At 41.6% G+C, this 27,128-nt stretch overlaps 1 protein-coding gene across 2 annotated transcripts; it reads right to left on the bottom strand.

Annotated features, from left to right (window-relative positions):
- Nucleotides 1–1,806: 1,806 nt before the first annotated feature.
- ino80da (INO80 complex subunit Da) lies at nt 1,807–26,190 on the bottom strand. Of its 2 annotated transcripts, none has more exons than XM_079821894.1 (10): nt 26,144–26,190; nt 24,088–24,334; nt 20,315–21,120; nt 18,264–18,363; nt 17,894–18,118; nt 17,710–17,819; nt 16,699–16,832; nt 16,409–16,620; nt 11,029–11,186; nt 1,807–10,840 (listed from the first exon to the last, which is right to left on the bottom strand). In XM_079821894.1, exons 2-10 carry the CDS (start codon nt 24,303–24,305, stop codon nt 9,906–9,908), a joined length of 2,898 nt encoding a protein of 965 aa, XP_079678020.1. In that variant the 5' UTR covers nt 24,306–24,334; nt 26,144–26,190; the 3' UTR covers nt 1,807–9,905. The 2 variants fall into 2 exon arrangements, with proteins under 2 accessions (XP_079678020.1, XP_079678019.1); XM_079821893.1 differs by lacking the exon at nt 26,144–26,190 and adding an exon at nt 25,599–25,838.
- Between the last annotated feature and the right edge of the window lie 938 nt (nt 26,191–27,128).

Genomic DNA, 27,128 nt, shown 5'->3' on the forward strand with positions numbered 1-27,128 from the left:
CGTCCTCAAGCTCAGTCTGAGGCTGCAGTGCATCAGCCATCAGGAAGTGATGCTTCTACCTGACTTCAATTCTCTCCGTTGAAGTCTATGGGGTCGCTCTGTCCATTTCTTTTACTGTCTATGGTTCACACATGCTGCATTCCTAAGTGCGAGCCGTCACGACAAGTTGTTCTTCCGACTATATTGAGTAATTTTTTACATAAAAAAAGCTTTTATTTCTTATATATTTCTCTCTTTTTGCCTCAAGTCCTTCTTGAAGAAGGTATTGTGTACACCGAGAAAAATGCACCTAACCACCATATTGCTACGATCAGTGACATGTTTCTGAGAGGCGGTGCAGAAGCGAGACAAGGGGCGATAACCCCGCCCTCACGCCATAGCACATGACCGGGAGAGAAGAGAGGTCGTTTCATGGGGGAGGGAAAGTTAACATATTTGATTAAAGATTATAAGGGTAAATTAATTTTAAAAAAAATAATGAAGTGCACAGATAAATCAGTTATAGTAAACACTACAATATTAAATATAAAAATACGAATTGTAAAATTTGATTTCATGCCGCCTTTAACGACAACCCACCTAGTTTTCGTTTTTTCGTTAACGATTATAACCATTGGTAACGACGAGACGAGATGAATCCTCTGTTTCTTGCAGTAGCGCGTCCGGTCTGCAACTCTGAAAGTGGCCAGAGTTCACACCAACGCAACGAGACGCAGTGCATCATCTTGATAGCACAACGCCTCTTTGTACTTCTGTCCAACTTCTGCCTTTTCGGCTATTTTTTTTTAGCTGTATATATATCATTTGTTGCGTGTAAATATGAATGAGGATACGGTTATTGATAAATCAAATTGTTATTCTTATTATCATTTTGGGGTAGCTTCAGCCCCCCTAAAATAGGCCTAACGACATCCCTGCCAACCAGAGCAAGAGCGCGTCCATCAACGAGCTTTGTTCAGGTTACGTCGGCGGCGCTGCCATTTTGTTTTTAGACCCTGAAATCAACACCATCACTAAAGAAGTGTTTCTGGTGTGAGGGAAAGATCATCTCGTTCAGCTTCCCAAATAACCCAGGGTTAAGGAAACAGTGGATGCAGTTTGTGAGTCCGGAGTTCTGCAAGTGTGTGTGTGTTTGTTCTCAATCATGAGTGGAAACTGCAGCGGTGAGTGAAACTGATCAAAAGTGTGTTTTGTTGATAATCGGTGCTCAAGTGCATATAATGTGAACAACACCAACGTATAGAGAATCCAAGTTATCCAGGCATAATGCCATGATGTAGTGTGTGTGTGTGTATGTGGCTCCGCCCACTGCACGCCTCGGGTGTTTTCTGAAAGAATCGGTACAGTGTGTCAGTCTTTTATAAACCTGATAAACTAAAGACTCTTCTGAGAAGGATCAACACTACTCTATAGATACTCAAGATTAACATGAAACTCTGTGTGTGTGTGTTATGTACCATTTAAAAGGTCCATCACGTCCATTCTGTAGAAACCCATTAGAAGCTTAATTTAGAAGTAAACAATCCCAGACAGCAACAGTGTTCACATGTACCAGATGTGGGCTGGATCATCTGGGCATGGGATTTTTGTAGTCCTTTCTGTATCTCCAATGGTTCAGCACTTCTGATCGCACCTGAGTGATGATGATGATGATGATGATGATGATGATGATGTAACAGAAAGTCCTATGGGATTATAGGACTATAAATTTGAACAAAAGTTCAAATCACACTAACACACAACTGCTGTGATCCCACTTAGAGCATCATTTAGAGAACAGCTGAACCAATCCAAACGGCAACTGAGCAAATTCACACAATTTTAATTCTTACATCAAAAAAACAAGATCAAAATTTGTCACTCTATATACAGATATTACATACAATGTTTATACACTTATTACATAATTTTTACACAAGAAAAATATACATAAAAATGTAAACTTTTGTATACAAAAAAATACCTTAGACAAATTAAAGACCGATAACAAAAGGTGACTAGACTATCCTATGAGTTGTAAAAACGGTTCTACAGTACATTCAGTGAGTACAGGAATCAGTCAGCCATCCTAACGCAGAGTGCAAGCGGTTTCTGTCAGGGGGTTTCTCCGTGCGGCCGACCCGCACAGGACACACAGTAGTAACACAGTAAAAAAAAACATGGACTGCACACACACACACACGAAAAGGTGGGGAGGATAACCAAAGACGACTCTTGTTCGCAAGTATCAGGCTTTTGCACAAGTGACTGAAAAGCCTGTGGAACAAACAGGTGAAAGTGCATCTGAACACAGGAAGTTTAAGAAAACGAACAATGCTTTGTCACCGCAGACCAATCTTGAGATTCAACAGATCTCATCCATCAAAACTCCAGCGGAGCGAATGTGTGGAGAACCGTTTGAGTTTATCCTGGTTTAGCAAATGAATTCGATGTACGTAACAGCAGCTTTAGGAACCGTTCTCTTCAATGATAATTGGTTTTACTTCAGTCTGCTGGGTTTTCATGAAAGAGACCCATTATCTTTTGGACTAGTGAGATTGAATCAAAGTAATGGCCGTGGTTTTACGTCTTCCACTGACTGTTACTTTTTAATAGCTATCAAAAATACTGTTGCACAAGTCTCTCCGTCCGAATAAATGACACAGATACACAACAACAACCAATAAAAATGATTCATCACGAGAGTTTTGATAGCCATTAAAACTACCAAACATTATGCCACTAAATGCTTCAGCTCCACCAAGTATTTTCCTTTTTTTTTTTGTATCTCCTTTCGCCACTCATAAACCCAATCTAGAGAGGTTTCTATTCTATAAATAGATTTAAATACTTAAGAATATACGAGATCATCGTTCAGTGTCTAAAATCTACCAAAAACCTTGGTTTTTACGGTCGTAACTTGAAATCTGCAGGGAGCATTGGTCCCACGTGGCGTAAGGCTGACTGAGTTTGAACCTGACACATCTGTGGAAGTCTGGAGAAGAAGCATCAGGTCGCACGAGCCATTCTCCCGAGAAATTGCACCAAATGTCCACACAACAAACGCAGGATCATTTCCGTTGACATCCATCCACCCTCCCGCCATCTCGACTGTACTCTGAAACCTTGCCACCAAGGGCTCTTGTGTTAGAAAGACCAAACAAGGCTCTAAACTGATTAAGCACCATGAAGAAGAACTAACGTTGTAACCCATATATTTGGCAAAAAAAATAACCTCAAAGTGTCATTATTCCGATTACTCTTTGAATGAGTTCAATTGTCAGTGTTTTTACAAGGTTGAGACCTTGGCTGTTAATCAAACATGAATGAACCGGCTGGAGGAGAATGAGATCCAGCTGTTGGGAGTGAGCCACACCTGAAGACTCAGCTGAGGAGATTATTGCTTCAGTTAGCCTTGTGATGTGAGCGGTCCAGGCCCGGTCGGCTGAGCGTGTGCAAAAACCCATGAACGAATCATACAGATTTGTGTCCTGATTACAAGTCGTATGGTAGATTCTCTTGAGACCACATCAAGCTTAGACCGGCCCTGATATCTGAGAGACAGGAGGTTTGTTGGCTGTTCATTCTGGGCTACTGTCTGAAATCTGGCTGACGGTTGTACAATGACAGTGTTGCTGTGCTCATTTAGGCTTCGTCTCTTTTTTAGACCTGGTATTCACATCTTGGGTGACCCGAACACACTTTCAGAGACGCAAAAATCGCGTTACACTAATCCATCCTGGACAACAGAGAAGCACCTTCTCATGCAATGCTTATTCACTGGGACAAAATGTTCGGCATTAACCAAAACGAAGACCATTATTCTGTATTGTGACGTATATCAGAGTGAAACGGCTTTTTGAAGGGGCGGAACTTGATTTTGTCCATTGGGAATTGATAGCGGTCGTGTTTGATTGCGGTGATCTTTTGTGAGTGACAGATTGCCCCACCTTCTCACCATTGCACACATCACCAGAGAAGAACTGATGTATGCAAGGGGGAAAAGTTTACATTCTTTTATTAAATTATTGATAAAAATGATGTGCATGGATAAACCATTTATAATAAACATTCCATGAAAAAATAAAAATGGTCGATTTTGATTACATGGTGACTGAAACATTTGGAAAAGCTTATACAAAAAAAAAAAAAAAAAAGCATGAGACCTTACCTAAATTCTTATATCAACATTCAAGTACATTTGAGAGCATTAAACTGCGTTCACACTAGCAGCAACTTAAGCCCCGTTTCCACCGAAATTACCCGGAACAATTTGTACCAGGAACTTTTTTTACAGGAACATATGTATTGGTTTACTAAAGATGTAATTAACAAAACGGCGGAAAAGAGACGAGCACTGATACTAAAGCGTATTCTGAAAGCTCGTAAAGCTAGATTTAAAATAAGACAGCGTATGTTATTATCAGCGATTACGGACTTTGACCATCAGACAGAAAGAGCAAGACTGATATTGACTGAACGCAGAACGAACCTCGCAAAAGACTTTTAAAAATGCCGGTTGAAATAAAAATGCTGCGTGAGCTCAACCAATCAGCATGTTCAGCAGCACAAGTCCCACCCCCGAAAGTTCCCGAACTTTGAAAAAGCACTGCCTCGTGAGCAGGGCCGTTCGGACGGGGAAACATTTACCCAGAACTTCATTTAGACCCCGAAACACACCGAGTACCAGCCCAGAGTTCCTATAGTTCCTGGGGAAAGTTCCCGACTGGTTGTCTAGTAACATCTTGGTGACATTCACGGATGTTGCTCCATGTTGTAGACAACAAATCAGTTTTCTTGCCTCTACAAACAAACATTTTGTATGGAAAAGTCTAAATATAAATGGAATCAGCACATAAAATGCCTAATATTGAAGATGAACGAGAAACAGCGAGTGCTCTTTGCCATTGAGGCTATTTATCTGCAGCAAAAGGTCAAATGCTGCTCTATCTAGGACAGGGGTGTCCAATCCTGCTCCTGGAGGGCCACTGTCCTGCAGAGTTCAGCTCCAACCCCAATGAAACACCCCTGAACCCGCTGATCAAGGTCTTACTAGGCATACTAGAAACTAGGGATGGCTCGATACCACAATTTTGGCTTCAGTACGGTACCACAATCTAATACCGAAAGTAAAATCGATTATTAAATCGATACCATACAGGGTCTGAATTTTGATGCGGGTATTGCGCATAATTTTACTCACTCTCGCAAGTTTTGGGTTTATGAAGTGGGAAATTACCGCAAATGTTTATTATTTAATTAATCAACAAAGATTGTCACATCAATCAGTCATTTGGAAACTTTCTTGTAAGTAATTTCAGCATTACTGCGCATCTCCATTCTCTCAAAATGAGCAAATTGCTTCTGGCATCAAAAGACATCGCACCTGCACTATAAAAGCAATCTGTGCGCTCAGATTCAACACTTTCGCTTCCGTTGCGGGACAGCTGACGGAAATCACTGCCCACGTCTTTTTAAACCTCGCCAATTTGAACATGCAAGCGATTTTATAGCATATTGTAATACATATGGGATGGGAGCTCTTTAAGAGAGAGAGTTTTCTTTGCACTCATACCAACAACAAACACACAAGGCAAGCCTAAAGAGCTCGCGCATTCCAAATTAAATTGTTTTTACTTAGTCAAATACACACAAAATTATGTCAAAAATGTCCATCTTTAGTGAGTAGTCACAAACACAGTTGGTTATGTCTTTCGCGGATGTAAATAGTGCAATAGTAGGCTATGCGTGCAAATATTATGAGGTCTAAACGTCACTGGTTGAAATGAACGCTGGAGATTTCTTTATATTTAAACGATACGATCTTATGTATGTGTGAATCAGTGTTGAAAGAAAATAAATGTCTAAATTAGATCGTTTGAATGATGCACTCACCTGTCGATCTCTTAATGTCTTACAAGTCAGGAATTAAGTGACCGATGCTTGGCAAGGTTTGATGGTTCTTCATTAGTTTTATAAGCAAAGTAATTCCAAATTTCACGTCTACTCCTCTCTTTATTAATGAGTTTTGTGCGTGTTGAGTGAGATTCAACTGCTGTGTTCATTTTGTTCTGTTGCCACATTTGCCGGTTTCACGTCATTTTGGGTAGCGCGCTGCCACCTAGCGGTGAACTTCGGAACAGCAGCATATACCGAAATGAGCAAAATCATGATATCGTACCGTTTGAAATAATATATATACCGGTAATTTGCCAGTACCGGTATACCGCGCATCCCTACTAGAAACTTCCAGCAGGTGTGTTGAGGCAACTGGAGCTAAACTCTCCGGGACAGTGGCCCTCCAGGACCGAGTTTGGACACCCCTGATCTAGGCTCACGAAACCATTCAGGCTCAGCGTAAGCATGGCGAGTCCCACCGTACATACACAGAGAAAGATCATAAACTATAGGACAGTTACTGACTGTTAAAATGAGCTTCATCTCGCCTCAACACTGAAGAGAGACGGATCACGTGCCTTCACTACTATTGGTTGATCCGGAAAGTCGCTGATCATTTGCATGAAGTTGATATATCTCAACTTTGTTGCATCGCAGGACATGCCTACATCCTGTCACTGTCGCTCGTGTCACAGGAAATGACCAGCGAAATGAATGGATCGTGTCGCTGCTAGTGTGAACGCAGCTTGAGTGTGTCAATCTTTCGCTTCATTAAAAAGACCAAAAAGTCACAGGAGATTCATGCTAATGTGTAAAAGAGAATTCCTTAGCCGAGTACTTGTGATCAGATCACCTGAGACAGATGCCAATACCATGTATAAACCAGAGTCTCGCCCTGCTTTTCCTCCAGCCAACACACACAAGCACCTTCCTAAAGCCCTAAGTATACTTCGGCCGTCCGCGCACTGTCCGTGTGACGCAATTATGATCATCAGCCCCTTTTTTCTGACTGCGCAGATGGTACATGTACAACCACTTGAGCACTTGAAAACTAAGCCCACTAGATAGTGTGCATGCACTGAACGTGTCTTTTAACGCACAAGGCCAAACGAGTACACTTTGAAAGGCTCGCGCTCTCGACTGTGTGTGAGACGGAGCAGAATGTGGAAAACTAAAGTATACCCGGGCCGTAACACAGGACACCTGCTTCTCTCATTCGAGAAATAACTAATGGAATCAGTAATGACAGAATATGAATCACTAGCCTTAGTACGACAGACCGTCACCCCTTTTCCACCGACTCAGTGCTGGTGCACGGCACCATTTTGCATGTTTCCACTGAAAAAAGGTGGTTTTGGTCCTTAGCTCCTAAACCTGCTGGTCTCGTTTGAAAAACTTATAGCATTATGAGCCTGTGGAGTGCCACTGGATGGCAAGACTCCCATTCAAAATGTAGATGACATTCCTATGTTCCTATGACTCTGGATGTGAAAACAAGGAGTAAACTAAGACAGTAATGCACATGAGCAGGTAATGTTGTCAGTTAGATCATCGTTTTGCTCTCAAGTTAGTAGAAATATGGGTCTGAGGCGGCTCCGCAGGTCACCCAACTGAGCACCGGCTCCAGCACTAGCACCATTTGGTGAAAAGGGGGTGTGTGAGGGCAGAACACAATCCTTGGGTCAGTACAACAATAAACATAGGATGGGCACTGTTGACTGACCAAGCAGAGATACGCGTCCTGAAAGACTCAAATCTGCTGCTGGTCTATGGTGCCAGTCACAGAGCTGTTGGTGACAGGGCATAAGAGTTAGTTCACCCAAAAGAGAAACCCCAAAGCCCATATGACTGACTTTTTGTCGAACACAAAAGAGGTTTTCAAGAATGTTCGTGCTGCTCTTCTCCATGCAATTCAAGTAAATGGAAGCTGGGCCATTCAAGCTCCAAAAATGCTAATGTCTCAAAAGTCTTCTGACGTCATAAGAAAGCTTTGTGTTGGGAATTTAAATCATTAAGGGCTGTTCAGACCAATTTGATTTATCAGACCAATTTGTCTGTTAAGACCAACTTTCCATATCTGATTCAAGAGATCTGGTTCCTCTGCTATTCAGTCGCCTGGTTTCCATAACAGATTTGTGCAAAACCGTTGCGATATTTTCTAAATGTCGATAAAAAGCGATCGTGAAAAGACCGTGTTTCCATTAACTGATGTTATGTGACTAAAACATAATTTTTCTCCTCTCGCGATAAGTCATTCCAAACATCACGGATGTTGGTAGGTTTACGTATATTGACTCTTGGTCATGACCCATGGTATCACTTTTTAACACAGTGTAATTTCTCGAAAAGCAGGGAACTCCATTGCTTTCAGTGGCACATCGGTGGCATCAATACACACATGATAGGCATGGGAATTGTATCATCATGATTAAATTATATATAGGGGACTAATTATGCCATTGAGATATGTTGGGGCGTCGTTTTCAATTTAACCAGCCAGCATAATTTTATTTACATGCATATTTTTTAATTACACGATTTAGTCATGTTTGAACATGTAACTCAATCCCTACCCGTTTTTGTAGATTATTTAATTTAAAACACAACTAAAAATCACAATTTATTCAAAAAGGTACAAATATTCCAAGTGTTCAGGGACCGAACGATTGAGGTGTGTGGGGAACGGACACAAAAGTGATCACCGTCGCCTTCAAGATCAGATCCCGTGCACATTAAAATATTGCAGCCAGAATAAGTCTTACATCAGCTTTGATTGTGAAATGGCATTGGCTCTCGTGTCTCGTGAGCGATTGGTTCATGCTGAAGTTTGGGTGTATCTTTTGAATGGGATATGACTGCGTGCGTTCACAGAGCAGGATCATCTTCAGTTATTAAAACCTTGAGTTCCACTCTGTTCTTCATATAAAGATATCGTATGGCTTCAGAAGACAACACAAGTTGTTTGGGTAATACTTTCATACTGTTTTTGGTCAGTTTTTTGCAATAAATACCTTGTATAATATTATAAATACTGCACTTTTATTTGGCTGTTACGTGTTTTATATTGTTGAGAAGTGGGTAGGTATAGGGTATTATACAATTATTTCTTCTTTTACAAATGCAAAGAATTAAATCTGACAACAAGGCAAACAACTGAAAGCAATGGATTACACTGTTCCTTGAAAAATTACGCTGAAAAGGTCCTGGCCATAGACTGTAAAAAAAAAAAAGACGACGCACCTTCACTCTCTTCCATTGAAGTAAGTGAAGCCGCCAGTGTCCAAATATGGCGCTGACATCTTGGGTCATGAGTCTGCGCAGTAGCAACTTATCAAGGTTATGGAAGTGTTGGAATTAAAAGTTAAAGCTCCAATCTCCTAAGTTCCCCAAAAAATGTCCGCTGGTGCCTCAGTAGCTACATCGCTCAGAGAAGCCGTCATTCATAACGTCCCACCCCTGTTTTTATAGCATCAAATGACTAACTAAAATCAAGCTTATTTAAAGAAACGAACACTTGAACTAACATCAGCGTGATAAAAACTGTCTAAAATGGCAGAAACCATCTTGAAAAAAATGTATTTGAAGTGTAATTTGATTGTTTAGTTTGTCTATGTCCCATAACATTTCATGGAGAGGGCGGGGTTTATGACCTATACTGCATCCAGCCACCTGGGGGCGATCGAAGCGTTTTGGCTTCACTTTTCGGGGACTCGTATGGCACACTTGGTCCTGACCAAGTGTCAATATGTAACGAGTTGGGAGTGAAAACGTGTTTTGCATACGCCCTCGGCTGTCACGTCATAACTTGCCGCTTGAACGTGCAGAAATGGCTTTTTTGGAGCTTGACGGACCTTGGTCACGATTTAATTTTCCTTTCATGGAAAAGAGCAAAGAGTGAACATGGTTAAAAATGTCTTTGTCATCATTTACTCATCTAAATGACTTTCGTTCATCTGTGGAACAAAGTTTCCATTTTGTGTGAACCTATTTCTTAAAAAGGTGAGATGGAATGGTCTCTCTACCCAAACTCAGTTGCTCTGAGGGAATGGGGGAGTGGCAGCAGTGGCACTAGTGATGGTAAAGCCTGTAGGTGGCGCTGTCGAGCTATGGCTGGGCTGCAGGTCTTTGGGGATCCCACTGTGGGAAGCCAGTTGGTGGCCAAAGGCTGCACTAAATTGTGGGAGCTGTAGTTTAGGTTGGGTGTGGGTGAGGAGGTCACGTGATGAGGGCGAGGATGGCGGTGAGGTGAGGCCGGTCAGGCCCGTTTGGGGAAGAGCGGAGAGAGCGGCGGTGGGCTGCAGGATTGTGGAGTGGGACGTGGAGGGCGGGGTGGAAAGAGCGGTGGAGAGCAGGTGAGTTTCAGCAGTGAGGAGGTTACCGAACTGAGCCGGGTCTGTGAGCGAGAGAGGGAGGTTATTCCAGGAGGTGCGCGGAGGCCCTGGCGCTCCACTCAAAGGCACCTCCAGCAAGAGAGGCGAGTCGGTTTGATAAGAGGCACCATGTGGGGGTGAGATGTGATCCCTGTAGGGCGATGGCACATGCTCGCTGCTGTAATGACTACCTGGTGGGGAGGAGTCGGGTTTGGGAGCTCGGGAAAACGTTCGTTCTGTTAATCCCCCATTGGAACTAGTAGAGGGTGCGGCGGTACTGCTCTGGGTTGGCTGGGGAGGAGGGGATGTTGGGAAATGATGGTCTGTTGGGGCATGGAGGAGGTTCCCCTCCAACTCTAGATTATGAAAAGTCTCCGAAGTCAATCGGCTGTTCAGAAGGTCTCCAATGCCAGTCGCTGTGACGCCTGATCCCGAGAACACGGCCATGGTGCGGTGGTCTACCCCGTCCGCTGGGGTCAGTTCACCCATTGAGGACAAACACACCAGAGAGTCGGGATACGACCCCATCGCCTGCAGGGCTCTGACTAGCTCCTCTGCCTCCTCTGTGGTGGGCAACAACTCTCCATTCTTACCTGGATCCACAAAGACAACTCAGACAAAGTGCAAACAAGCCAAATAACAAGAAGATTTGTACATTTTCTGAAGAAAACATGTGATTGAAAAACTGTAGTCTGTGTGATTGCTTGCTGGCCCAAGTCAAAAGAGGCCACCCTCAAGTCTCTACGATATTCTGTTGTCATATAATCGCGTGTGACCATACCCTCAAAAAGGTCGAAATCCTGAAGATCATCGGGTAGTCTGGGCAGCACGTCGGAGAAATCTTCCTGATTCAGCTCAAGATCATTGGGAATGTCAGGCATTTCATTTGTGATGTCATCAGGAAGCTCATCTGCACTGAGTTCAGGGGTCGACGGACTCCTGCAAGAGCGACAGCGGAGAGTGAATGCAAGCGGAGAATAAAGTTAGTTAATTTCTTGTTGAAACAGGTCAGAAACATGCTCGTGTTGTTGCTGTGGTGGTAACAACCCTCAGTTCACAAAGGGTTGATAGAGTTCCCTTCATGTTTGTCCTTAAAGCTACACTGTGTAACTTTTTTTAGTTTATTCTTAGCTATAAACACTTAGTTCTTTCAAAAATATATGTGCTCATTAATGTATATTTACTTTTTTCAAGTAATAAAGTATTCTCGTAAGTTTATAATATGCCATTGAAAACACATACGGGTGAGGGGTTCGAATGCGGGTCGCCATGTTGCCCCTCCATCTTGAAAGTACATTAGACAAAGAGGGACATACCCGTAAATTCAAGCTTCGCCTTTGGCGTTTTAACACTCGATGGCACGTGTCGAATGTGGACGAGGTCGAACAGGAAGCCATGTTAATCTTGGACTAAATCGGCCACCGTAGGAGTTAAAACGAAATCGGAATTGAGAGGAACAGAAACTAATATTCACTGGATGGTCATATACCTTTAAACCGCTAGATGGGGGAAAATATCACACAGTGTAGCTTTAAACCGTATAAGTTATTATTCAGGTAGCTAGCAATTAATGCAGTTACAGAATGTCTTTAATTTCCTTTCATGACAGTAGTTGTCCTAATCTATTGGCTGTTATAGTATCCTTGTGACAATGATATCACCCAATTTAAATGTTATTTTTAATGTGATGACCAACTCAGTTGTCTCAGTTGTTTCATAGACTGGTTAATGATAGTTGCAGTGCACTGAAGTTTATCATTGAATTTTTAACCAAGAATGTGTTCGTTATCAGGTCTTGAAACCAGCTTGTATCGTAAACCTACTGATCTTATTACACTTCTACATTGTACATCTTATCATCATGCGTCATAAAACGTTGTTTAGCTATCTCTCAATTTAGTCACATACGTCATATTTGTAGTAGAGATGACTATCAACATCAAGCGACTGATATCTAGTGAAGCGTGCAGTGTGACGTACATTAAAATGTTACAGTCAATTGCAAACTGAGTATCACTAGTGCTACACTAAAATCCCATATTTTAGATCAGATTTAAGACCTCCTAATAAAATGTAATGCCTAGAAGAACAATACAAATATTTAAAGACTTTTTAATGGCTAATTTTAGACTTTGGCATTAAAAAATATCAAACTATCAAAAAAGTATAAGATAATAATAAAAATACCTGAATGGCAGTATATACAGCAATTTCCCATGGTATCAAAAATGTCATAGAATATCGATATTTTTCAAGGTATCGCATCAAAGATAGAAATTCTAGTATCATGACAACACTATAATGCAGCAACAAACTTTTCATTCATTACTTTATAGGGATGTAATGATTCATTCGGAGCCGGTTGAAAATCGATACAAATGTGTGACGATTCGAGTCGTTGAGATGTTAAACGAATCGCGAATCACGTTTTACACAGCAGGGACTAGAGCCCGACCGATTTATCAGTGGGCCGATATTAGGCATTTTCCAAACTATCTGTATCGGCATTTATGATGGCCGATAAATGAATATATAAAAAACATTTTTTTAAACCCGGATGAAACACCGCTCAACCACATTATGAGTGTTGGCGTTTCATAGTTTGTCCACCAGATGGCACTCTACAACTCGCAGGTTGGCAACACCAGCTGATCCAGCGGAGTCATGCTGCGCGGAGATCATCCGTGAAGTGCATGGTAAGCTGGCACTAAACATGCACATTGCTAGTTCTCTTAACTCAAATAAGTTTTACAAAATTTGTGACTGCCAAGTCCAGTTTTGCGGTTACATGTAAAGTTAAGCCAAGAGTGAAACGGAATTAGCTAGTAAAATATAGTGTGACAGTTTCACAGCGTGAGACGTATCATCTCTCCCCTGCCCGTTATTTTGAAAAGGTATGTTTTACAATATTTAGCAGTATGACGTTGTCCATTACTAAATTATGTCTTATCATAGATTTTAGCTAACCACACAGCTAGCTAATGCCATGGCTATCAGTGAAAGACTGCTAACATTAATGCGCTTGGGAATAACAACAAACATATTCTGCCTAAATAAAGTAATGATTACTGTATTTATATAAATAGTATATTTGTAGTTCCAGTCCCTGCATTGTAAGTGAACGAAAGTGCGTTGCAGCATTAACAAGTCACATAATGGCTTATATACTATATATTTTGCAGTTTTTATTTATCAGAACTTAACTGAACTTCCAGTCTTTCTCAAAGTTATATTTATGAAGCTTACCACGTCTATTAATACTGGTATATTTGATTTTTTGTTTTGTTTTTGTTATTGTGTTTTCATCCAAAGGACTTTAAGTTTCACATATTAAGTTTGTATTTTTAATACATTTTATTTATCAGAAGTTGAATATATTTTTATGTTCCTCTGTTCTGCTGTGACAAAACAAACAAGTTTATTTTTAAGCTGCATTATCATATTATTTTAGAGAATGAATAACTACAAATAACTAATGTAAGGGATTTTTTTTTTCGCGTTTCTGTTTATATATTATATATATATATATATCTCGGCCGATATATCATAATATCGGATTTTTAAATCACCAAATATTTGTATCGGTATCGGCCTAAAAAATCCTTTATCGGTCAGCAGGGACGCTGAAACCATATACTGTGACCTCGCTTTACAGGCAACAAGCAAGTTGTAGCTAGCGTTACAGACTGTGCGAGCACACTGGTGTGAAATCAGTGAATGTTTACAGTTCATACATATGGAAGTTGTGCGCAAGCGCATCCGTGGGCACGCACCATCAAACAGAAGCATGGCGCCGGCAAGCAAAGTTTAGGGCGACGCATTCAAATCTGAGGTGTGGCGGCATTTTGACTTTCCAAAGACTAATAATCACCACAGTGAGAGGCTCCAGTCACCTCCGTCTGCATGTAAAAGATAATGGGCCAAACCACACTGAAACCACTTAAAACCACTCCTAAGTTTTCTCCTGTTTATGTTTTTCAGTTAGGGAGAGAGGTAAGAGTTATTGTCTTTCTTTTTAACTTTCTTTGTTAGGGAATTTAGTTCACTTAATACCCTTTAGTAAGAGACTGTTTTGTTTGTTATTTTGGCCTTGCCCTCTCCTGACGATTTGGTTTATTTACATTTGCTTTATGTTTTCTGTTCCTTATGTTAATCCTGAATTTATGTTAACCCCTTAATAAAACACTGGTTAACTAGATTCCTGTTCTGATCTTTTGTTGATCTTTTTGTGATCTTATGGAACCTTTTTACTAAAAACAACAAGTGAAATAAGAGTGAAAAGAACTGGGATAGTGGACAAGGAGATTCCTCAACGTTTATTTATTCATTTAAGTAATTATAAGTTTCATTTTTCTTTTGTTACTCCCTCCCTAAACCCCTAGATTTGGGGTGGCCGTAACAAATGGGGGCGATTGCCACAGAGATCACAAGCATCAGTGTTTTCACAGCGAAAGATACAAGGCTGTTTTCAGCCGTAGTAAATGGATCCCAGGCTCTTCCTCATCAAGAAATGGATCAGCACGAGGATGTATCCCACAGACTGAAGGAGAAATCCGTGTTGCAGAACCAGGTGTTGTATTTATTTTAGTGCTGGGAATCGATTAAAAAAAGTAACTAATTAATCCCATTTTTTCTTTATTCAAGTTTTTAATATTTTAAGTTTTTTAATATTTTGATATTGTAATAATTTCAGTTACTCTCCAAATTAATGTATAAACAATTTAAAGACAGCATATTTTAAATATGTGTTGTATTGTCATATTTTTTATGAATGAAGGCCAGTATCACTGATGCTAAAGTCTCTATGAAACATTAATGACGTTACATTACAGTATAACTGAACGCTCCCAATCTCAACATTTATTAGGCTTTAAAAAAAACAACTTTTAATTTAAGTGAACTTAAAACAATCTTTACATAAACCCAAAATAATAAATGTTATTTTTACCCATGGCCTTCCCTGTTATACATATACAGAAATGTAATAGTTATCTAACACCTTTCTTAACTGCATAAATAATAAATGAATGATGAACATTAATGACAGACATCATCAGTGCTCCTGTCACTTTAAGAGCGGCCAATCCCGCGCATCTCATTTCCTCACAACTCTTTAAGTTCATTTAAGACGTTATTTAACTAATTTAAGGCTCCTAATATGAGGATACTCAATTATCTGTGTTGTTATTGTTTGTTCATGAGCAAAAGAGAACTCGTTGTGAGCAGATGACTGACACGAGTCTGTCTGTGCGTCGAGTGTGTGTGTGTCAGAGTGTCCCTCGATTAGCACACACAGGACGTTGACATACAGCGCGTTCTCTTGTGTCTTGTCGCGCTTGGAAGCTTTAACATGAATAGGAGCGTGATCATGTAACGCTGGGCAAAAATGGATATAAAAACGGACGCTGTGTTATTTGCGTTAAATATTTTTAATGCGTTAAGCTGAAAAAATGTATCGCCCGCGTTTACGCGTTAATTTGCCCAGCCCTAATTTATTTTACTATCTTGCTCTAAATGTGTACATGGATTTTTTTTTCAATAATTTGTTGATTCTTATGGCATATACACGTATACTCTGATTATCACACACACTCCACATAGTAAAGATAAAAGGATTCCTCTCTGGAGAGGCGTTCAGTTTTTCCCCTCGCAAATTCCTCCATGTAAACAGCGAATCCGCCAATAGCGCAAACACAACTGGCTTTTAAAGGGAATGGGAGATGAGACTCTGATTGGTTTATTGCACGTTATGCCCAAAACACACCCATGACTCATTAAGAGACGAGGTACAACCATTTTGAATCATGCGCCTGGTGCGCAACAACTGTTTTTTTCGTTGTTAAACTAGCAAAAGTGGATTCTGACACGCCCCAAGTGCACCTGCGCCATAAACTTCAGACCATGTGCTCAGATTTTTAAAATAGGGCCCCTTGTGTGTACGCTGAGAAGGTTTGTGCAAAACTGATGCAACACCATGCATCATTCACCCCATTGGAAAACACGGTCTGAACTGTTCAGACCCTCTTCTGGTCTGAATCTCCACGTGAACTCAACCTACTCAGGACTCGACGAGCCAGTCTGGAATACAACACTGGAATCTGTGATGTGTTTTGACATTTTGTAATGCAAGAATGTGATGCGTTTGAAAGTAAGCTGGGCACCTGACATGGGCGTGGTGGGTAGGCAGTGAGAGGGAGGGCATTAGCAAGTTGCCCTGTGGCACAGCTGGGGGAATGGGCTTCTGCGGCCTGCACGGACCTCGTCGTCTCTTCTTCTTGTGTTTCTTAGTCAGTGCGGGTGGCTTGGTCTTCTTACGTGGACGCCGCTGTTGCTGCTGACTGCGTCTGTTGCCATCTCCACGCAGGAAATTATCCTGCAACACACATTTATTTACAATCAAATCTGTTAACACATCCCTTTAATGTTATCCATATGAGGTGTGGCTTCTCACCATTTTCTTTGCATGTTCGTCACAAAGAGGTGTTTGGTGAGTGATGTCAAACACAGGAACGGAGCACTGCTGTCCATCAGCGAACCGTGCCGTGCAACTGGAGAACAGCTGCTGAGAGCGATTCAGTAGGATATCTGCGGTGACATGCTGTCAAGAGCCTAACACACACACATCTGGCAACTGCGTGTTCAAACTGACAACATTTTTACTTAAAGGGTTAGTTCACCCAAAAATGAAAATTCTGTCATTAATGACTTCCCCTCATGTCGTTGGACACCCGTCAGACCTCCGTTCATCTTCAGACACAAATGAAGATATTTTAGTGTAAATCTGATGGCTCTGAAAGGCCTCCATTGGCACAATGCACTTTACACTCTCAAGACCCTTAAAAGGCACTAAAGACGTCGTTACAAAGTCCATCTCACTACAGTGGCTCTACAATAACTTTATAAATCGGCGACAATAGTCTTTGTGCGCAAAAAAACCCTAAATAACGACTTATATAGTGATGACGATTTCAAAACACGGCCTCATGAAGCTTCGAAGCGTTATGAATCAGTGAGTCGATTGAGCAGTTTGAATCGCCAAATTTCAGCAGTTTGGCGGTTTGACACGCGATCCGAATCATGAATCGACTCGCTGATTCATAACGCTTCGAAGCTTCATGAGGCCGTGTTTTGAAATCGTCATCACTATGTAAGTCGTTATTTAGGGTTTTTTTGCGCACAAAAACTATTGTCGCCGATTCATAAAGTTATTGTAGAGCCACTGTAGTGAGATGGACTTTGTAACGACGTCTTTAGTGCCTTTTAAGGGTCTTGAGAGTGAACCGTGCATTGTGTCAATGGAGGCCTTTCAGAGCATCAGATTTACACTAAAATATCTTCATTTGTGTCTGAAGATGAACGGAGGTCTGACGGGTGTCCAACGACATGAGGGTAAGTCATTAATGACAGAATTTTCATTTTTGGGTGAACTAACCCTTTAAAGTATGCGTGTGTTAAAGGATACGTTGAAAACAGTGGCGTGAAAATGGCAACGCTACGTTGCTGCAGTTTTGACCCTTCGTGGTTCCCGTACACGTTGTCCTTTCATACTTTTGTGGTACTGCAGCCCTTGAACTGAAATGTTTTCAGATTAAAACACACATACACAGTTCTGAAATGGCTCTACGCATGTTGAGTGTGTAACGCACCAGGCTGAGGTCTGAGAGCTCTTGCTGAGTTTCTGAATGAGCTGTGCGGTGCAGTCGGGGTCTTTGCTTGCAGCATGGAGCAGAGCTTTCCGGAAGGCGTATCGGTACCTGCTGTGACGGGTGGCGGCCCGGTCCTGTCGGCACAGGTGTTTATACCTCTCCTGCAGGTATGTACATAGCTGTGCCAGGCGTGCCCGACGGGAAAGCGGCTTTTCATTGGAGGAGCTGGCACACACACACACAAGCCAAAACAATAATAAAATGCATCTCTAAAACATTTTTCATCTGCACTCATGAAGTAACTTCATTGTAAATGGCATATTTACTACCTCAGAAGTTGTGAGAAGCAAGTGAGGAGTGAACGTCTCACCTTTGATGGGGGCTTCTTTCCTGAAGTCTCCAGGCCTGAGGCAATAAAGGAACAAGCTCCTCTGTGTCTTCATCTGTACTGTCCTCAGACCAGTCTAGCCCTTCGCAAACACACATGCATGTATAATCAGTTACCAAGGTCATGTTTTCTTTTTCATCATATTTTTAAATTGCAGTTTTTCTGTAATGGCAAAGCGAAATTTTCAGCATCTTTACTCCAGTCCTCAGTGTCACATGATACCTCAGAAATCATTCTGATATGATGATTTGATGCTCAAGAAATATATACAGTATTTAGTTTTATTCAGGATTCTTTGATGACTCTTAAAGGAACTCGCCACTATTGTTGAAAATGGGCTAATTTTCCAACTCCCCTAGAGTTAAACAGTTGAGTTTTGCTGTTGTCAAATCCATTCAGTCGATCTCCGCACTTTTAGCATAGCTTAGCATAGATGATTGAATCTGATTAGACCGTTAGCATCTCGCTCAAAAATGACCAAAGAGTTTTGATATTTTTCCTATTTAAAACTGGACTCTTCTGTAGTTCCATCGTGTACTAAGACCGACGGAAAATGAAAATTTGTGATTTTCTAGGCCGATATGGCAGGAACTAAACTCTCATTCCTGCGTAATAATCAAGAGCTTTGAGCCGTGTCGTGCAGCGGCGCAGTGATATTAAACAGCGCCTGAAAATAGTCCCCAGCGCTCTCTGTGCGAGCCGGTTGTCACGTTGGTTATGTTGACGGAAGTTAGCCTATTTTCAGGCACTGTGTAATATCATTGCGCCACTGCACCCATGGCACGGCAGTTCCTTGATTATTCAATTAATCATTATTCTTGATTATTCATTATCCAAACCAGGACACAGGACAGATTATAGTCTAAAGGTGATGATACATGGGGCAACTGTTTTGAGCAAAATTGCTGGGCAATGTTACAAAGCAATGTTGGGAATGGGCAACAAATTTCTATCTGGATACTTTAGATCGGTCATGGGCCCTGTGTCTTACCTGGTTACCCGTTGACGGCAACATTGCCTAGTAACATTGCTCAAAAAGTTGCCCCGTGTCTCATCACCATAAGACAAGACACCCACTTGAAGTAACTCAACTGTGGCAAAACATGCAGTTAAAGGGTTAGTTCACCCAAAAATGAAAATTCTGTCATTAATTCCTCACCCTCATGTCGTTCGACACCCGTCAGACCTCCGTTCATCTTCAGACACAAATGAAGATATTTTAGTGTAAAGCTGATGCTGAGAAAGGCTTCAGAAAGGCCTCCATTGGCATTCAGTACATTTACACTCCCAAGATCCATAAAAGGCACTTAAAACGTCGTTACAAAGTCCATCTCTTTACAATAATTTTACGATGCGACGACAATAGTTTTTGTGCACAAAAAAAAAATCAAAACAACACCTTTATCCAACTTGTTCTTGTCTTCCGTGTGTGCCTCCACGACGCATGCGCGAGAATATGACGCAGATCCGGCGTTCGGACACATGACCCAGAAGCGATTTGTTTACAAGACGCGCGTATCTAAGCTGTTGGATTCTACATTGATCTGCTTTAGGTCTCGGCGTAGAGCTCAAAATGGGGCTTAAGTGTGTATTTCATGGATTCCCGAACCCCGGATCTACGTCATATTCTCGCGCATGCGTCGTGGAGGCACACACGGAAGACAATAACAAGCTGGATAAAGGCGTTATTTTGATTTTTTTTTGCGCACAAAAACTATTGTCGTCGCATCGTAAAATTATTGTAGAGCCACTGTGGTGAGATGGACTTTGTAACGACGTTTTAAGAGCCTTTTATGGGTCTTGGGAGTGTAAATGTACTGAATGCCAATGGAGGCCTATCTGAAGCCTTTCTCAGCCATCAGCTTTACACTAAAATATCTTCATTTGTGTTCCAAATATGAACGGAGGTCTGACGGGTGTCGAACGACATGAGGGTGAGGAATTAATGACAGAATTTTCATTTTTGGGTGAACTAACCCTTTAATGCATTTTGCATTGTGTAGGACAGTGCTAATGAAGCAAAGAGGTCATACCAAGATGTGGGAACAGGTCTCCGTGCTCTCTCTGCCTCTGAGCGTAGAGCTGCACGAGGTGCTGTAGCCGGAGCAGGCAGACAGGGGGCGCTGTAAAGGCAGTGGGGCGCATGGCCACGGAGCGGGGCTGCGGGCAGTCTGGGGCAGCAGGTGGGCGAGGGGAGAGAGGTCTCCGGCTAACAGGCTGGTGCTGAGCCCCAGCTGACGGGAGCAGACCAGACAACACAGAAGGCCCAGTCTGAGGTGGAGCTGGCTTGCATAGCAGAGTCTGCACTGCCCCATGTTGGGCGTAAGCAGGCCGGTCTGTGTGTTGAGGGGGCTGGACAAGCCTCGCTGAGGGTTGAGGCGGAGGTGGAGCCGGTGGTGGAGGTGGTTGTGGTAAGTGTGGGGAGGTTGGAAGTGTGCAGGGTTCAGTGACGGCGCTAAAGTGCTCGATGTCCGCCTGGCGGTGCTCTGGGTCCCGGGCGGTCACCCTCAGGCCGATCACCGGCCGGCCGGGCAGCTTCCACCTGCTGGAGCTCTTCTGCGCCACACTCTCCTCTCCATCCGTGTCCTCCTCGTAGAAGGCGAAGGGGTCGAGGAGGTCGGTGTCCGAGAGATGCATTGGGGTCAGGCGGGAGCAGGGCGGAGACGGGGGGAGGCCGTCCAGCCCATTCGAGTCTCTCAGAGCTAGAGAAGGAACGGTGATGTTCAGAGCCACGGACTCCACGTGAGCGCGGGCGCGGACCTCCTCCAGAGCGTCCTGCTTCTTCTTACGCTCCTTCTTCGGGATGAAGCCAAGCACCTGTAGGTGGCTGTTACAGTATCTGCCAAAGCAAACCAACAGTGTTTGACTCCAATCACACACCACAGCACATGGAAAATCACATTTTAATCATTAGGTCATAAATCGATAAAAGTCAAATGAAGCTAATGTAATATTGTTGTAATGCATAGGCTTTCGAAAAAGCATTATTAGGCCAGGAACTTTTCCACCAGTTTTATTTTAGTATCACTGATATAAATTTTGATTTTATTTTATTTCTTGCACTTAAATTTTAATTCAAGTTTTGGTAATTTTGGGGTGTTTTTGTCTGTTTTATTAGTTGTTTTTTTTTTTAAATATGTCTATATACATGTATTATTTACTTCACTGTCAGTATATTGGAGCATAGAGACGCTGAAATACTGAATCATGAGCTGCTCGCATGTAAATGAACACACCCTCACACTCCTTGCTAAATGAAGATACACACTGCAGTGTGTGTCAACTCGCTGTCACAGAGAAACTGCAGCTTATATCGCTGTATTGATACAGCAGAAAATGATATTACTAGGGCTGGGTATCGTAAAAAAATGTGATATCGATACCGGTTCCTGAACAATACTTTTTTCGATACCAAATTTGTTTTTCTGTTTTAACAAGATTACAGAACCTCAAAAAAAAACTCAGTTTGTTGTTTTTTATTACAGACTCAAAGACTCATATAGAGGGTACTGGGGGTGGAATATATGCCTCACGCTCAAGCGCACACATAAAAAATAAATAAATAATAATAATCGTTCATTAATCGTAATCGAGGTAAAATGTTCAATTAGTCGAGGTTTTTATTTTTGGTCAAATCGTTACAGCCCTCCCTTGTACACATTCCTAGTGTACTGCATAATATAAAATAAATATATATATAAAGATTTACACAGGCAGCTCAGAGCAGTACAGCAGCATGTAAGTATGAAATTTAATAAATAAATGTAAAAGTAAAACCCTACATAGACTTCACTATAAAATATACATTGATTCTTATTAAAGCTACTGTGTTAAAGTTCTTCAGTCAAGAGCAGCGAGTCTTTTGTTGTTTTATTAATAGTTCACTCAAAAATTAAACTTCTGTCATCGATTACTCGCGCTCAAGTTGTTTTACATCTGAATAAAAGTTCCTTCTTCTGTTGGACATAAAATATATTTTGAAGAATGTAGGAAACCAAACAGTTGCTGGTCCCCTTTGTAGGAAATAATAATATGGATGTCAATGGCTACCATCAGCTGTCTGGTATTCAACGGTCTGTGTTCAACAGGAGAAATAAATACAGATTTGGAACAATAATAGAGTGAGTAAATAATGACAATTTTAGAGGTGAACTGTCCCTTTAAGGACAGCGTGTTCACTATAGGCTGCGCTGCTGTCAATTAAAGACCTGTGTGCATGTAATATACAGAGACACGTGATTTTACTTTCACTTTAGACATAACCTTGTGTGTATTTGACAGTATTAGCGCAGTAAGACGACTACTTAGTTCTGTAATGACGTGTTTGACAGGCTTTTAGGTGCGCACGCTCTGAAAAGCGCATGTTAAAACCGTGCATTAGCACACGAATGAAATGTTTAACCGGCAAGGCTTTAAAACGCATGCAAATAATGAGCTTTGGTGATTGTGAATAACTTAAGTGTGATTTGTGAGTATAACTCTACCACTAACGTGTGATGTGAATGTATTTCGAGTTGTTCAGTATTGGGATGGAGGCAAATGATAGCATGTGTAGAAAAGTAATTAATTAAATGCAAAACCGATAAAGAAAAAAAAACGCAATTCTCAAGCGCGTATTGAACCGTGAATGCCGTACCGAACGGTTCAATATTATATTGAGTATTGTGGCATCCCTAGTGACCTCCTAACCGAACATAGAAATAAAAACAGAATACATAACAAAAATAACAGTTTTTTCTTAGTCTTATTAAATGCAAACAATAAGTGCAACTAGGGCTGCACGATTAACCTTTATCGCATCGATATTGAGGTTTTAACTCCCGCAATAACCTAACCTCAGGAGTCTGAGGTTTTTTCCCCCGCCTCTGACATTTGAGTGACAAACCTATTAGCCAATCAAAATGGTTGAATCTCGAGTTCCTGGCTGGCTGGCCAATTAGAAATGGCAATGGAAACAAGGTTGTATGATGCAATGCACCGGGCGCGGTGGGCGGCTTTCTGTCAGCAGCAAAGCAGCTAACACACAACGTGTTGTGTACCTCGAATTGTGCCAATAGAAAAAGCTTGTAACTGCGCAGAAATGGCCGAAGGCACTTCTTCGGTGACGGGAGAGGAAGCGGAGCACTTGGTTAACAAGAAGGGTGGTACTTCAGCTGTTTGGACTTATTTTGGATTCGCGAAGAACGACGTGGAGCAAAAGAGTGCTAAATGTAAAATATGTCGACGTGCCGTGGCCAGATCCAGAGGAATCTTTGGTATTTAGGTTCAGGTATTTAATAATCACGAAGCATCAAACAATCTCATTACCTCAATCACTATGTATGTAGTCTATTTAACCCTCTGTGTCGTAAAAGTAACAACATATTTTATTCATAATTTTATGTTTTATGCACTTAAAAGTATCGAACGCAAAAATCGAAAATCGCACCGCAATCGCAATATTTGTCAGAAAAACCGCAATTAGGTTTTTTCTCAAAATCGTGCAGCCCTAAGTGCAACCATAATCAAATTACTCTCTCAATATTCAAAGCCCAAACACAGACCAGAGCTAAGAAGTGGTTACAACTACTAAGATAGCTTTGATATGGGGAGACAGACGAGGAGCTCCCGTTTACTTTCGCTTTCAAGCTCGGTCATGGAGATATCGCGAGACAGCTTTTCCCTCAGCGAGAAATCTTATCACATTTTAACCTCGCGAGATCTCTTATTTTTTTGGAATTTGATCATTTTACACGGCACACCTGTCCACACTGCTCTACACAGCACACACTCCCAAACCGCCACCCTCTGCTCGATTCCCTCTTACCGTCGCTCCTCTGCTTTGGGGATGGGGTTGGTGCATCGCTGACTGTTGTACTTCGCCACATACTCGCACTGTTTGAACGGAGCGGTTTTGTCCTCCAGAACATGACGAATGCAGAAGGCGTATCCGTTCAATCTGCGCTGCTTGCAGAGTTTGGGGCTGTAGGAGCACAGCGGCTTATTATCCACCTCTGAGAAATGGATGTGTTTACCTTCGTACATCACGTGACTCTGGTCCCTGAGAACATCAGCTGATCAGAGACAGAAGAGAGTCTACATTACACCACATGAATGACACAGTTCACAAATACAAGCCATATACTTCACAGAGCCTGACTGTAAATGTTACGTAATATCCTTTATATGCTTTAATCTTGACCAAGCACTAACAGTATAACAGTAGGCCCTTGTGTCTCGGTTTAATATTTGAACTAAATGTCAACCCAGAGTCACAGCTAGTTGATGTGGTCATAGGTTAACTACAGACCAAAACAAACAGGCATGTGACAAAGCGATAACAGAGATTAATATTATATCCTCAGCTTGGTTTTGACATAACTGTATTATGATTGACAGGATGGTTCAGCTTGCATGTGACAGATGTATTTTGTTGTCAAAAGAAAATAATGTATGTGGTGGCACAAAGTACTTAGATGTGTAAACAAATGTATAATAACACTGAATGATTAGCATATTTAATGGATCATGTGATGAACATGGTAAACAAAGGTATTTGGCGAAGAAAACCACGGAAATACTAGGTACATGGTTTTATTGACACACTGAATTAATGAATTAAAACGCTTCTACTTCGGTTTCATCTTCCCTTTAATTTCATACATAACAAATGATCGATTCTGTAAATAAACATCGCTGTCATCAAATCGATATGCTAAATAATTCCCAAAGCATCACATTCAGCCAGTATTTGGACATCTGTGCCACTGTTAAAGCAAATGTGTATTATTTATCGGTTTAAAATTTAGTTTGAGGCTGTGGCTGTCAAAATCACACATTATTTTGATATTTCTCTCGTTAGCTCCAATGCTAAAAACAAACCCAGAAAGCAGAAACATTGATGTGATACTGCGCTATTTTTAAATTTAAAACGCTAAAAATAGAAATGTAACCTCACGCAAACGCACATTTTGTTATCTGATTTTATTAAATACGTAGAGTTTTGGTATATTGATCGCTGTAAAAGTGGCTATAAAACAATGGCGGTTGAGGCCCGTTAAATCAGGCCGAAAGAGCGGGGCGCTACAGCCGATTAAGCATGAAAAGTCTCTTAATCTAAACTCCTTTGCAAATTAATCTCTAAGAAACTTATACAATTATTGCAGCATCTTTTTATCAAGGATAAGCGATCGCCACACAATACGGCTGGCTGAATATACATTCCAAGTCAATGTAAACATTGGCCTACAGTAGCTACTAAGCCTCGGTGCTCGAGTAAAGCGGTGACGGGGTCAGAGCGCTCATGCGTCGGGTAGATCTGTAATCGAGTCCGCTTACCTTCAGTGGGTTCAGCCTCTACGGGGTCTCACTCCGGACAGACTGTATAAACGCCACGGATCATCAACTGCACCGAATATTCATCGGAATTCCTTATGCTACGGAATATTATTCCCTGCTGAGGTGGTGAACCGTTAAAGCGACCACTAATGCACTTTCAATATTATGATATCTACTGCTCTCATTGAGCAGATCTGCGGGGGTTTAGAGTTCAGTGCTCGGCAGACTCACAGCACCTCTAGCGGCACTGAGGGGACAAGACCGCTGATCCACTACCATGATCGACCTTTACAGTCCTGCTACAACGATCAACTACAAGACACCATACACTTGTCAAATGCCATTTATATAGAGATTGTATTGCTTTAACCTCATCCCAGACCTAGACATATTGTACAAAACATATTGTAAAATATTAAAATTTGTCATAAAATATTTTTATTACAGGTTTAAAACATTAAAGGCACAATATGTAAGATTTTTAGATTAAAATATCCAAAAACCACTAGTACAATGTTATATATTGTGTTGACTTGTGTACTCACCTTATCCCAAATGTTTCCAAGAATGTTTAAATCCAGAGAAATAAGCGGAAACCTGGAAACACCAAAGACGCTTTAATATATGATGTGTTTTATTAGACAGGTGAGCAACTGTTTGGATCATTCATGGACCGAAACTAATGATTGTTCTCCAGCTCAACACAGTTACTGTGCGTTCACACCGCCGCCGGCGAGAGCGTCAAAGTGGCCGGAAGTCATTCATTCTCAATGGGAGCCCGGCGGCGAGCTCCGGCGAGAGCGGCGCGGCGCGTCTTGGACGATTTGGGCGTCAAGGAGAGTTGAAGTCAGGTCAACTTTATGGTAATGAGCTATGACGCGGTTCGGCGGCAGCCGGCGGCAACCAATGGGAATGTAGAAGTGCTCCGCTTGAGATGATTCTAGAGAACGCAGTGCTGTAAACTTCGGTTCCGACCACATTAGTTCCCAAGCAAAATAGAGGAGGTTGATCACTGCTGGTGCGGCGGGTTTGATAAGAAGACGTGCAACATTATTTATCCACCACACAAATGGCTTTTAATTGGTTTATTTCGTTAGCAAACATGTAACTATAATTGTTAAGTTCTTTCCATCGATCTGCTTTTTTTAAACTTTCACATTTAAATGATTTCATGAGGTTATATTATACGGTTATACCCTACCTGTGTCTGCACAAACGCAGATCAACATGAGTGTTTGCTTTGCAGCCCCTTTAAATGCCGTTTCAAAAAAGACCAAGCATTCGATCTACGTCAGAGCGGCAGCGCGTCCACGAATCTTTCTACAGCGTCGAAGTTTGACGCTCTCGCCGGCGGCGGTGTGAACGCACAGTTAGTCTTATTGTTTGAATCTGGTTTTCTTGAGTACCATGTTTTACCATGTCTAATATCGATCTCTCACTGCAGTGTGAACAAGTGTCTAGTAGCATTATAACTATAGGCTGTAAAACATATGGATGTAGTGTCCGTGACATCACCCGTAGGTTTCTGAA

The sequence above is a fragment of the Gobio gobio genome, assembly GCF_949357685.1.
Source record: "Gobio gobio genome assembly, chromosome: 7".
NCBI lineage: Eukaryota > Metazoa > Chordata > Actinopteri > Cypriniformes > Gobionidae > Gobio > Gobio gobio.

What these genes read in the sequence shown, in the direction of transcription:
- ino80da (XM_079821894.1), bottom strand. Translation starts at nt 24,305, where the DNA reads ATGTACGAAGGTAAACACATCCATTTCTCAGAGGTGGATAATAAGCCG. An exon ending in GAAAGAAGCCCCCATCAAAG is followed by an intron (nt 18,119 to 18,263) that starts GTGAGACGTTCA and finishes TGTGTGTGCCAG; the next exon opens with CTCCTCCAATGAAAAGCCGC. An exon ending in ACCCACCACGCCCATGTCAG is followed by an intron (nt 11,187 to 16,408) that starts GTGCCCAGCTTA and finishes TCGCTCTTGCAG; the next exon opens with GAGTCCGTCGACCCCTGAAC.